Source organism: Lucilia sericata, unplaced genomic scaffold (assembly GCF_015586225.1).
Source record: "Lucilia sericata isolate MDLA Ls3-8-SP2 unplaced genomic scaffold, ASM1558622v1 Contig000589F_arrow, whole genome shotgun sequence".
Classification (NCBI taxonomy): domain Eukaryota; kingdom Metazoa; phylum Arthropoda; class Insecta; order Diptera; family Calliphoridae; genus Lucilia; species Lucilia sericata.
This window is the reverse complement of record NW_023994596.1, coordinates 150,898-165,962: the sequence shown is the minus strand read 5'-3', so window position 1 is coordinate 165,962 and position 15,065 is coordinate 150,898. Positions and strand designations below refer to the sequence as shown.

The 15,065-nt window shown below is 29.5% G+C and overlaps 1 protein-coding gene across 1 annotated transcript in view; it reads right to left on the bottom strand.

Moving 5' to 3' along the window:
* Positions 1-2,708: 2,708 nt before the first annotated feature.
* The window catches only part of LOC119606479, a 48,763-nt gene continuing 36,406 nt past the window's right edge, over positions 2,709-15,065 (bottom strand). Inside the window, 3 exon segments of the mRNA XM_037960009.1 lie at positions 2,709-5,791; positions 8,002-8,195; positions 8,369-8,832. Of these exon segments, the coding sequence (XP_037815937.1) occupies positions 5,568-5,791; positions 8,002-8,195; positions 8,369-8,832 (882 nt within the window). The 3' untranslated portion in view covers positions 2,709-5,567.

Genomic DNA, 15,065 nt, shown 5'->3' with positions numbered 1-15,065 from the left:
ATTAGTACAGTTCGTTTCAGTGTACTTTTTTATAAAGAAGAGACCATTCGAGAAAGGAAAATTCGATCAATAAATCTTTAATTCGATATCAATATTTTCTTGTATAAAGTGATCGTTTTTTTTTTTAAATATTGATCTATCGATTATCTTCGTATCTTGTGAAGTTAAATAGTTGAATAATACCGTTTGAATTATAGGGCGGATTGATTGAACTAACATCAGTTCGTGGTGCACTCCAGTAGTTTAGACATGATTAGTTATTGAGATGTAAGTGTATGGATCTTGTTCGTGAGTTAAACTTAATTTTTATAGATTTTTTTTTAATAATTAAAGAAAATTGGTTTCAGAAATAATTAATTTAACTAATTTAGTAAATATTTCTAAATTTTTAAGAGAATTAATTATATGATATGTTTATGATGCAACATGAATTTCATGTATATATTTTTTTAATTATTTTTTTATACAAATTTAACAATTAATTTTTATTTAATGCTAAAAATTTTCTAAATTTCTAAAATATACCAATTGAATTTGAATTTTAAGTAAAAAATACTTTTTATACAAAATCATATAAAAAATGTGCAATAACAATTTATAATTTTTCTTTCTTTTGTTGTAAATTTAAGGCAGTGCAGTTTAAAAACTATTAACAAAAAAAAAGTACAGTTATATTTTAGTAAAGTTTTTCATAAAAGTTTCAATTATATTCATGATATGTATAGTTGATTTTAAAAATTTTCTAGAAAAAAAAAAATAAAATTGTACATAAAAGTAAAAAAGCTTAGTTAAACTTATAATATATTTTGAGTTAAATTTGTTATAACAATAAAGTATATTTATATATATTTTTTAAGCTTAAAACTAATATAAGATTTTGTTGGTGTAAACCAACTGATATGTATCGATTTCTTTGGTTTTCAATTTTTCTTTTTTTTTGTTAAATATTCACTGTGGAATTGATATGTTTTAGTTGTAAGGTTTGTTGCTTAAAACTATTTTTACTTAAATTTTAATTATTTAATTAATTTATTTAGTAACTTTATTTAATATGTTATGTATACTTTATTTTATTATTTTTATTATTCTCTATTCAAAACTAAATATTTTTAATAATTTAGTTTTATTTTTTTTCTTATTTAAATTTTTTGAATTTTTTTTTTCTAATTTTTATTTAGAAATTTTCTGCACTCATTTATTCAGCCATTTATTACCGAAAAAATAATATATATTTAAATTAATAATATTATTATTACATTTTATAAATGTTTTATTTTTTTAATATTATTTCTTAAACTTCAATTTTTTTAAAAATGTCTAAATTAATTTAAACTTAATTACTAAAAAAATCACATTGAGTTGCTTAAATTTTTTTTTCTCTTTCACTTCTCATTTCTTTCTTTAGCTTAGTTTTTTTTTTAAATTTTCTGTTATTTTTAATGATATGTTTTAATTCTAGAGTAAAATTCTGTTTTGTGTCTTTTAGCTTGATATGTTTTGTTTTTAAATTTGTCGGCTTTTTCGTTAATTAATTTTACTTAAATTTTAAAAAAATTAAAAAAATATTGCTTTTAATTTTTCATTTCGATTTTATATTAAAAAAAAAATTAAAAATAAAACTATAATAAATTTAAGTACATTTTGAGTTAAGACATTCCTAATCACTGTGCATAATAGTTTTTAGTGTAACTATAGCTTGTTAGGTGGCTTTACAACTTTACAACTTACCACTATAGCCCAGACTACAGACACAACTAAAGCCCAGACTATAGACATAACTATAGTTCAGACTATAGACAAAACTATAGTCCAGACTATAAACAAGACTATAGTTCAGACTGCAGACAAGACTATAAGCCAGACCATAGACAAGGCTATAAACACGACTATAGTCCAGGCTATACAGAAGACTATAGAACAGACTATAGACAAGACTATAGTTCAGACGATAGACAAGACTATACTTCAGACGATAGACAAAACTATAGTCCAGACTATAGATAAGACTATAGTCTAGACAATAGACAAGACACTATAGACAAGACTATAGACCAAAATATGGACACACTATAGTCCAGACTAAAGACAAGACTATAGTCAAGACTATAAATAAAAAAAGATAAGACTATAGTCTAGACAATAGACAAGACACTATAGACAAGACTATAGACCAAAATATGGACACAACTATAGTCCAGACTAAAGACAAGACTATAGTCAAGACTATAAATAAAACCAGAAACCAGACACAACTATAGTCCAGACTATAGACATGACTATAGTCCAGACTATAAATAAGAATATAATCCAGACTATACAAAAGACTATAGTCCAGATTGTAGACAATACTGTTGTCCAGACTATAGTCCAGGCTATAGATATGACTATAGTCTATACTGTAGTCCAGACTATAAATAAGACTATAGTCTAGACTATAGGCAAGACTATAGTCCAGACTATAGACTAAACTATCTTCCAGACTATAGACGCAACTATAGTCCAAACTATAGACAAGACTATAGTCCAGACTATAAATAAAACTATAGTCCAAACTGATACATGACTATAGTCTAGACTACGGACACTACTATAGTTTAGACTATAGACAAGACTATAGTCTAGACTATTGACAAGACTAAAGACAAGACTATAGTCTAGACTATAGTCCAGACTATAGATAAAACTATAATCTAAGCTATAGAGAGGACTAGACTATAGTCTTGCCTAGACTATAAACAGCACTAACCACACTATAGACAAGACTATAGTCCAAACAAGAATATAGCGTGGACTATATATAGAAGTCAAGACTGTAGACAATACTTTAATCCATACTATAGGCTGCAGTCCAGACTTTAGGTTACATTACTGCTCACACTACGGTGCAGAATATAGGCCATACAAGACAATAGATCGGACTTTGGGCTACACTGTAATTCAGGGTACAGTCCTGAATGTTATCCAAATCTACTCTAGACAATAGTCCAAACTGTTGACTAGATTACGAACTAGTCTATAACCCAGACTCTCAAAGAAACAGTAGTCCTGACTGTATACCATACAATAGTATTAACTACATACAATACTATATTCCAGACCATATTCCATATTCCAATATTCTGACTAACTACCAGACCTTAGTCCACTGTCGGACTGCCATTTGTCAAATAATATGTGTTATGAAAATGATTGCTTATTTCCTTCTTTGAAAAAAGCACCAAAGCAGAAAAAATCTTTATATATTTAGAAAAAAGTTTGATCTTATATAGTGATCAACGACACACGACAAAAGAAATGTTCGATCGTATTTTTTTAAGTTTTAATAATAATATAAAATAACTATTGCTTTTCTATTGTATAAAAAATTTGCACCGAAAAAAAAAAACTTAAGTTAACAATCTCAGGCTAGTGATCGATATGTTTATGAATTTAAATTAGTCTTGAAGTAGAGATCATTTCTTTTTTGCTTATGAAAACTAGATAGGTAAGCGTTATTTTCATTCCTCATTTAAACTAAACACGATCGATGATCCTTTCTTTCTTATGAAGAAAATTTCTTCAGCTAGGAATAGACTATGAATAGTGATCGATTTAAACAAACTTGAACATAACGATCGTTAGAAAAAAACTATACATAGATTACTTGAGTAACAATATTCAGCAAACGATTGTTTATTTACTATTTCAGAGAAACAAGAATTCTGTGATCACTACTAAAAGATTTTTATATATATATTGAAAATAAAAGATCGATTGAAGAATTCGATCTATATTTAGCGATCAAAAGTTTAAAATATCTAATAATTCTAAAGAAAGATTTTCATGTTTCATAAATACTGATAAAGTCATTCAATTACAATTGGACCAAAGCTGTTAAATCGAGTTGTCTTTAAATTTATTATCTATCACACTTTCATAAACATACAGCTAGACGGAAGGACATTGGCCCAAAAACCTGATCTTTAAAACCTCAAAAAGACCTTATTATCTTCTAAATTAGTTCACCGTATACTAAATTTTCACTTCAGATGGGTACATCAGCAACTACCATTATAGAGCCACCTTAATGTGTATACTATTTTATTGATATTTTCAATTATTTTCATATTATATAATCTTTTTAATCAGTTTTAAAAGAAAATTCTTGCATTTCAACTTATTTTTCGATAAATATTTACATTTAAACACTTTGGTAGTATTTATCACGCACAATTTTAATAGTTAGTTAGTCCTGCTGTACATGGGATAAGTTCAGCGTAGTAAATTTTAATTTTATTTTAATATGTTATAATAGTAATTAAAAACACATTATGGATCTTTATGAAATTCAAGGACGTTTAAGTCAGTTTAAAGGAAATATTTTCTAAAAAATTTTCTTTCAAGTAGTAATGTAAGAGATTGATATTCTCATGTACCCTTCAGTTATCTTGAAGATTGATAAAAAGAACTTGAGCAAAGCGTGATCGTCTCACTCGGGTCTTTGTCTAAAAAGAACTTGAGCAAAGCGCGATCATCTGACCTGGGCCTTTGTCTAATATAAGAAGTTAAATGCTTCTTTTTGTGGCCCAAAAAACTGCTGGGTATTTCTTTCCAAGTCTTACCTTCTGACAGTTTTCAGTTTGCACAAAAAATAATCTGTATTATACAAATAAATAAACAAATATTTTCCGACATACATATTCAAATTGACATTAAGCTTGTGTACTCGTTTGTATGAATATATACGTTTTAATTATAAACGAATAAGGAAAATAAGTGTCGAAAAATAAGTAAATAAATTAAGAGATAAAACTGGAAAAATAATAAAATTAATTGAAATTTTGAAGAGAAAATATAAAGAGTATTAAGAAACAAGTAATAACAGAAATAAAGAGCGATAGTGATCTGAGACCAAAAAGCGAAATGATTCCGACGATATATAGTATCTTGATGATACTGGTTAGAACATTAAATTCACTTGAACTTCACTTACATGTAAATCGCCTTATCAGCTTTTTTTTTAGTTTTAATTTGTAGCAAAAATCTTTTTTAACAACTAATGCACAGTGTAGGGTATTTAACATAAATAATAATTTAAATCAACACAAGTAAATTAAAGTATACGAGCAAAAAGTAGGAAAAATGTATTATTATAACGAAAAAAATTATATACTTAAAAAAAAACCTGTGTACTTGTATTTATATTTGCATTTCAGTCCTTGTTTTCTTAATTGCTGCGCTTATTTTTCCATTTTTTTGTTTCTTTAATATTTACTTTTCATATGTTGGTTTTGGGCTTTTTTCATACAGTTTTCCATTTTAATTTGTGTTTTTTTTTCAACGATTTTTTAATTTAATAGTTACAAATATTCTGGAATCGTTAAAATGTTTTAATTTTGTTCATGTTGTCTTCTGTTGTTGCTGCTACAGTTTATGACTTCATTATCATTTGTTTACACACACCAATTGCTAACTACTTTTTTTTTAAATAATTTTATTTATTTTATACACATACTTTACACACAACACACGTCCTTTGTTAATGCAGACATCCTGTCTGTCTGTCTATCCGTCTGTCTTACCTTCTTTTACTCTTCGGGCCAACCCAAATCCTCTCCAACCAATTCGTAGAAACGTTGATTGTGCTCTGCGAAAAACTTACGCAGTTTGGAGATGACAACCGGATCAACATGAGGATGTTTACGTCCTTTTGTTTCGCGCAAACAACGGTCACCGCTGTCATAGCGTAAACAGTAGAATCCTTTCGTTTCATTAAAGTAGAAATGATTACTGGTAATACGATGTTCAATGCCTGCAACGGACACAAATTAAAGTATAAAGGAAATGTTTATTATAAAGGGAGTAATGCAATGGCTTAAACATATACAGATACATATAAAAGAAATATAAGAAAAATATCGCTCATTAACTGCAAGACTGGTTTAATTTAAAAAACGAGATTTTAGCAAAATAGCTATTAATGTTTAATGACTAACTAACTACTAACTAACTAACTAACTAACTAACTACTAACTAACTAACTAACTAACTAACTAACTAACTAACTAACTAACTAACTAACTAACTACTAACTAACTAACTAACTAACTAACTAACTACTAACTAACTAACTAACTAACTAACTAACTAACTACTAACTAACTAACTAACTAACTAACTAACTAACTAACTACTAACTAACTACTAACTAACTAACTAACTAACTAACTAACTAACTAACTAACTAACTACTAACTAACTAACTAACTAACTAACTAACTAACTACTAACTAACTAACTAACTAACTAACTAACTAACTAACTAACTAACTAACTAACTAACTAACTAACTAACTAACTAACTAACTAACTAACTACTAACTAACTAACTAACTAACTAACTAACTAACTAACTAACTACTAACTAACTAACTAACTAACTACTAACTAACTAACTACTAACTAACTAACTAACTAACTAACTAACTAACTAACTAACTAACTAACTAACTAACTAACTAACTAACTAACTAACTAACTAACTAACTAACTAACTAACTAACTAACTAACTAACTAACTAACTAACTAACTAACTAACTAACTAACTAACTACTAACTAACTAACTAACTAACTAACTAACTAACTAACTAACTAACTAACTAACTAACTAACTAACTAACTAACTAACTAACTAACTAACTAACTAACTAACTAACTAACTAACTAACTACTAACTAACTAACTAACTAACTAACTAACTAACTAACTAACTAACTAACTAACTAACTACTACTAACTAACTAACTAACTAACTAACTACTACTAACTAACTAACTAACTACTAACTAACTAACTAACTAACTAACTAACTAACTAACTAACTAACTAACTAACTAACTAACTACTAACTAACTAACTAACTACTAACTAACTAACTAACTAACTAACTAACTAACTAACTAACTAACTAACTACTAACTAACTACTAACTAACTAACTAACTAACTAACTAACTAACTACTAACTAACTAACTACTAACTACTAACTAACTAACTAACTAACTACTAACTAACTAACTACTAACTAACTAACTAACTAACTAACTAACTACTAACTAACTAACTAACTAACTACTAACTAACTAACTAACTAACTAACTAACTACTAACTAACTAACTAACTAACTAACTAACTAACTAACTAACTAACTAACTAACTAACTAACTAACTAACTAACTAACTAACTACTAACTAACTAACTACTAACTAACTAACTAACTAACTAACTAACTAACTACTAACTAACTAACTAACTAACTAACTAACTAACTAACTAACTAACTACTAACTAACTAACTAACTAACTAACTAACTAACTAACTAACTAACTACTAACTAACTAACTAACTAACTAACTAACTAACTAACTAACTAACTAACTAACTAACTAACTAACTAACTAACTAACTACTAACTACTAACTACTAACTAACTAACTACTAACTAACTAACTAACTAATCAAAACATATGGTTTCCTGGAAAAACGGAGTCCTTCCTACTCAAAACGTTTTGAAATTTCAGGGACATGAAAGAAGATTTTATATGTCCGACATGTTACTTGGACGTTTTTCACTGAATCCTTATTTTCGATGATGAATGGACTCATTACAATAACTTGTAGCATAAAAGCTCATACGTATTTAACGGGTCTGTTACAAAGAACCGGTACCGAAAGCAGGTGAGTCGTTTGAAGCAAGCATTGGCCACATATTAGAATATTTCTTAAAAACTATTTCGAATGATGAAGTCCATCACCTTATAGCTTAAACCGTTTCCCGTTCGACTAGTATTTTTTCTGATCATACTAGTATTTTTTCCGATTGATGCTGGGTATCAAATGAACAATAAGTACTATCAAGAAATTTATATTTATACATAACTTTACACTTTGTGGATCTACGGCCAATTTTTCTGTGAATTTATTGTATTATATACGACATAACAAAAACAATACTCACCTAAAAAACTCTCAATCTTCTTTAGCTGGGATACAGGATCATCAATTAAACGATCACCATTGACAATCAAGATCTGTTCACGTGGGAAGACTTCCAACCAACGATGTAAATGTAAATGGTACATAGATATGCTTAATGGACGATAGGATTCATTTACAGTACCATTTGGAAATATAGCCAGCTCCTCAAAGGATCTAAAAAAAGAAAAAAAAAATAAACAGTTAAATATTGTTGGAGAAACATTATTCAAGGTATACACCTTAAATATTTTCATTTTCTTTACACATTGTCCTGACAGTTTATGTTGTTGAACATAAAATGCATTACAAAGTGGGAAAAAGTGACAAAAAAAAATTAACTGACTTACTTGGACAAAATTTGTGCTGCAGAATTGGCCATATTTGTTTGTGGACTAGCGGTTGTTGTTTCATAGTGGCGATGGCTGTTATATGGATTTTTAAAATTTGTTTTAATTCCACCTGCCCCAGAGCCATACACATTACCATTACCACTCCCACGACCACCACCTCCACCGCCTAATGAATTGTCATAAACTTGCGATGAGGAGTAACCAGCATTTAATTTGTTGTACAACATTGAATGTGAGGACACTTTACCCGCATTTGCTGACGACGATGAAGATGATGAGGACGACGATGAAGGTGCTATTGTTGGTTGTGGCTGCTGTTGCTGTTCGTTGGCTAATGGTAGTGTGGCTGTTGCTGCATGACTTCGTAATTGAGTGTAATCAGAAATGGCTCTTGTCACCGGTTCCCTTACTATCAGCAACAATTTAATACTGGCATTCATGGCTCGTACACGTTCTGGCACCTGCAACAAACAAACAGACAAAAAAATACTGAATAATAGGTAAAAAATAAAAAATAGGGAAATATTTGAAACACAAAATGAGAAGACAATAATGAAGTTAATGAAAAGTTAAATATAATTTCTGTACAGTTATACACTGCTAGTATATGAACCCATGTAGGGTTTTTATTTACAAGTAAAAGAGAATTTAGGTTTGGATCAAAAAATATGATAAAAAAATGGGTGATAACAATATAAGCTCTAAATTTTCAAGGGATCTTAATTTTTGAAGTTTTAAAAACCGAACGAAATTAACAGATTTGAACTACAATTTTGATTTGAACTGAACTAGAGCTGAACTTGAACTGAACTAGAAGTGAGCAAGAGCTGATCTAGAACTGAACTAGAACTGTACTAGAACTGAACTAGAACTGAACTAGAACTGAACTAGAACTGTACTAGAACTGAACTAGAACTGAACTAGAACTGAACTAGAACTGAACTAGAACTGAACTAGAACTGAACTAGAACTGAACTAGAACTGAACTAGAACTAGAACTGAACTAGAACTAGAACTAGAACTGAACTAGAATTGAACTAGAACTGAACTAGAACTGAACTAGAACTGAACTAGAACTGAACTAGAACTGACTAGAACTGAACTAGAACTGAACTAGAACTGACCTAGAACTGAACTAGAACTGAACTAGAACTGAACTAGAACTGAACTAGAACTGAACTAGAACTGAACTAGAACTGAACTAGAACTGAACTAGAACTGAACTAGAACTGAACTAGAACTGAACTAGAACTGAACTAGAACTGAACTAGAACTGAACTAGAACTGAACTAGAAACTGAACTAGAACTGAACTAGAACTGAACTAGAACTGAACTAGAACTGAACTAGAACTGAACTAGAACTGAACTAGAACTGAACTAACTGAACTGAACTAGAACTGAACTAGAACTGAACTAGAACTGAACTAGAACTGAACTAACTAGAACTGAACTAGAACTGAACTAGAACTGAACTAGAACTGAACTAGAACTGAACTAGAACTGAACTAGAACTGAACTAGAACTGAACTAGAACTGAACTAGAACTGAACTAGAACTGAACTAGAACTGAACTAGAACTGAACTAGAACTGAACTAGAACTGAACTAGAACTGAACTAGAACTGAACTAGAACTGAACTAGAACTGAACTAGAACTGAACTAGAACTGAACTAGAACTGAACTGGAACTGAACTAGAACTGAACTAGAACTGAACTAGAACTGAACTATTTTGAACTTATTTTCTCTTATATATTAAAAATGTTCTTTTTAAATTAAATTCCCCACTGCTCTTAAACCTAACAAATTTACTCAAATTTAAAACATTTTTCCTGAAAAATAAATTTTGTATATGGGAGAATCCATGTGAAAGCGGACAGCAGTCGGATTTACCATCTCCGATTTTAATGAAACTTACCACACATATAAAATATATACTATGTTCCACATATCATTGACTTTTTGAATGGAATCTCATTCCAATGTAAAAATATCGCGATTTGAAAATTGAAAAATATGTTAAAATTTCCTAAAAGTACATACACATAATTGCCCATAACTCTGAAACTACTTAAAGTCCAACATAATTTTTGATTTCATATTAAAGCCAAAGATATTGTCTTTAAAATCGTGTAAACAGAATATTTCACTTCCAAAAGGTTAAAGGTCAATTTTCATAGTGTATAATTCAATGTCAAATAGGTCAGATAGCCCCGTGTTAAAAATTTTAAAAATACATGGTATGAGGATACCTAAACTCTCTTCTATATTCTAGTGAAAACTTTTCGATGGAGACTCGTGTAGTTCAGGAGTTATTAACCAAAACGTAATTTAAAACCAGTTTTTTATACAAAATTGTATGAAAAATTAAACAAACAGAAAAAATACACATTAGAATCAATTTCAACTTATATGGTAAATTACATTGTATCTCATAAACCACTGGTCCGATTTAAATGAAATGTGCAAGAAAATTATGAAGGACGATCAGGCCTTACTGGAGGTATCCTTTGTCATCACAATATTAAAATAAGAGGTGGAAAACAGCGTTTAAGAAGTTAACTCTTCGATTTCAAAAATTATTTTAAAGCTTCTATCATCTATAAATGAGATCAAATTTAACTGATCATAAACTTTTCGTAATCTATACAATACAGTAAAGCTAGATCCATATTGCAATACTAATTAAATTTAAGGGTTTAAGAGATATAATTTAAATAATGTAGTGGACAAAAGTTAAACAATTAAACTAAAATAATTTTTCAATTTTACTTATAACTTAGTACTACCATTAAGTTTTATAATACCTGTATTGTCTACTATAAGAAAAATTCAACTTCAGCCAAATCGGTGCTTATTTGCAGATTTGTGAAGCTTTAATATTTTTTTATAGTCGAAGTACTCTCATTTAACACCACATACCTCACCTTGTATTTTAACAGGGCGGTAAAAAGGTAAATTTTCAGTAAGGTTAAATCGTTCTTAATAATTTTCTTGTACATTTTATTTAAATTGGTCCTGCAGTTTAAGAGATACATAGCATTTTCCATATAAATTGAATTGATTCCACTTTGTATTTTTTTCTGTTTGTTTAATTTTTCATACGATTTTGTATAAAAAACTTGCTTTAAATTACGTTTTGGTTAATAACTCCTGAACTACACGAGTCTCCATCGAAAAAATTTCACTAAAATATAGAAGAGAGTATAGGTATCCTCATACCATGTCCTATAATAATTTTTAATATGGGGCTGTCTGATATATTTGGCATCGAACAATACACTATAAAAATTGACCCTTAACCTTTTGGAAGTAAAATATTTTCTTTGCACGATTTTAAAGACAATATCTTTGGCTTTATAACGAAATCAAAAATTATCCTGTACTTAAAGGAATTTTAAAGTTATGGGCAATTATATGTATATACTTTTAGACAATTTTAACATATTTTTAAATTTTCAAAGCGCGATATTTTTGGTCTGGAATGGGATTCCGATCAAAAAGTCATTGATTTAAAGAACACTTTCAAACCATAATATGTGTGGGAAATTTCATTAAAATCGGAGATGGTAAATCCGAAAATTGCTGTTTTCTGTCCGTTTTGATATGGATTCACCCATATATATAAATTTAAAACAAAACCCCTTTCCACATTATTAAATGCCAGTAATAATATAATTTCTTAAATCCGAATACAAGTACATTAAAAACTTTTTTCGTAATATAATTCATTTCCATTAAATCACTTTATTCTAATTTGGTTACTACCCCTTTATGTTGCAAACCAAATTGCCCCCAGGACCTTCAGACATAAAAATTCTATTATTATATGTATTTAAAGAGAATAGAAAATCTCCTTTCTCTCACTTCTTCTTACTTTTTAAAGAGAAAGCTGTATAAGAAGTTCGAAAAACACCTTAAAGCAACAACTAGTGCTTTTAATAAAAATAAAACTAAAATATATTTTATATATAAAATACATTGTTGTAATATGGTGCATTAGTGCTTAATTGGGTGTATGTATGATTTTGTAATGGATTCCACCCTGCAGTCTAAAAAAATCGGGATTCAAAGGCATTAGAACTAAACTACAACTATAACAAAATTAAACTGAATTGATCTACAGTTGAGCTTAAACTGTACTACGACTGAACCGAAATTGATTCTTAAATCGACATCTATGTAAATAAGTATCTCTTAAAATATCCATCTTAAGAATTGCAGGGTTTTTATAAGTGCAACAGCGATATGGACTCTGGATATGGACTGAGTAAATGCACACTAGTGGTCAAGTTTTGTTGGCTTTTTAAAACAAAAGAGACTATTTACAGTTTATTATGTTGCCATCTTTTATACCAGTGGCTTGTTCTTTTTTTTCAGTTCCGTTCTCCTTTACTTCGTTTTAATATTATTAAAAAATATGGCTGAATTTATTTTGTAAGTGAATGTATTTGTAAGTTGTATTAATATACTCTAACAGTATATATTGTAGCTTTATAGAAATTTCTGTTTGTTCGAGTGTATTTTAGAGTAATAAAAGCCAATTCTTTACATTTTTACTATTTTTTTTTTGTTATTTTGTAGGGGGGCTGTTTACACAAAATTGAAGCGAAAGTAATGCAATAAACATTTGTAATAAATGGGTTTGGAAAAGTTGAATAGGATTTTAATTAAATGTCGTAGTTAAATAATGAAGTGACTTTAAATACTTGTGTATAAATAGATTGTTTATATAAGTATTTCTTCTATTTTTTTTTAGTAAAATACTAGTAGATGTTTTAAGAAATCCTTAGAAATTGTAAATTGAAAGAACATAAAGAGTATATTCGGTCCTATCAACATTCTAAAGGTAGACAGAACAAGGGGATTTGAAAACCAGAAATGAACTAGAACTGAACTACAACAGAACTAGAACTGAATCTAGAATAGAACTAGAACTGAACTAGAACTGAACTAGAACTGAACTAGAACTGGAACTAGAACTGAACTAGAAATGAACTGAACTATAACTGAACTAGAACTGAACTAGAACTGAACTAGAACTGACTAGAACTGAACTAGAACTGAACTAGAAACTGAACTAGAACTGAACTAGAACTGAACTAGAACTGAACTAGAACTGAACTAGAACTGAACTAGAACTGACTAAACTGAACTAGAACTGAACTAGAACTGAACTAGAACTGACTAGAACTGAACTAGAACTGACTAGAACTGAACTAGAACTGAACTAGAACTGAACTAGAACTGAACTAGAACTGAACTAGAACTGAACTAGAATTGAACTAGAACTGAACTAGAACTGAACTAGAACTGAACTAGAACCTGAACTAGAACTGAACTAGAAACTGAACTAGAACTGAACTAGATCTGAACTAGAACTGAACTAGAACTGAACTAGAACTGAACTAGAACTGAACTAGAACTGAACTAGAACTGAAATAGAACTGAACTAGAACTGAACTAGAACTGAACTAGAACTGAACTAGAACTGAACTAGAACTGAACTAGAACTGAACTAGAACTGAACTAGAACTGAACTAGAACTGAACTAAACTAAATCCTTAGAAATTGTAAATTGAAAGAACATAAAGAGTATATTCGGTCCTACACCATTCTAAAGGTAGACAGAACAGGATTTGAACCAGAACTGAACTAGAACTGAACTACAACAGAACTAGAACTGAACTAGAATAGAACTAGAACTGAACTAGAACTGAACTAGAACTGAACTGAACTGAACTGAACTACTGAACTAGAACTGAACTAGAACTGAACTAGAACTGAACTAGAACTGAACTAGAACTGAACTAGAACTGAACGAACTAGAACTGAACTAAACTGAACTAGAACTGAACTAGAACTGAACTAGAACTGAACTAGAACTGAACTAGAACTGAACTAGAACTGAACTAGAACTGAACTAGAACTGAACTAGAACTGAACTAGAACTGAACTAGAACTGAACTAGAACTGAACTAGAACTGAACTAGAACTGAACTAGAACTGAACTAGAACTGAACTAGAACTGAACTAGAACTGAACTAGAACTGAACTAGAACTGAACTAGAACTGAACTAGAACTGAACTAGAACTGAACTAGAACTGAACTAGAACTGAACTAGAACTGAACTAGAACTGAACTAGAACTGAACTAGAACTGAACTAGAACTGAACTAGAACTGAACTAGAACTGAACTAGAACTGAACTAGAACTGAACTAGAACTGAACTAGAACTGAACTAGAACTGAACTAGAACTGAACTAGAACTGAACTAGAACTAGAACTGAACTAGAACTGAACTAGAACTGAACTAGAACTGAACTAGAACTGAACTAGAACTGAACTAGAACTGAACTAGAACTGAACTAGAACTGAACTAGAACTGAACTAGAACTGAACTAGAACTGAACTAGAACTGAACTAGAACTGAACTAGAACTGAACTAGAACTGAACTAGAACTGAACTAGAACTGAACTAGAACTGAACTAGAACTGAACTAAAAACTGAACTAGAACTGAACTAGAACTGAACTAGAACTGAACTAGAACTGAACTAGAACTGAACTAGAACTGAACTAGAAACTGAACTAGAACTGAACTAGAACTGAACTAGAACTGAACTAGAACTGAACTAGAACTGAACTAGAACTGAACTAGAACTGAACTAGAACTGAACTAGAACTGAACTAGA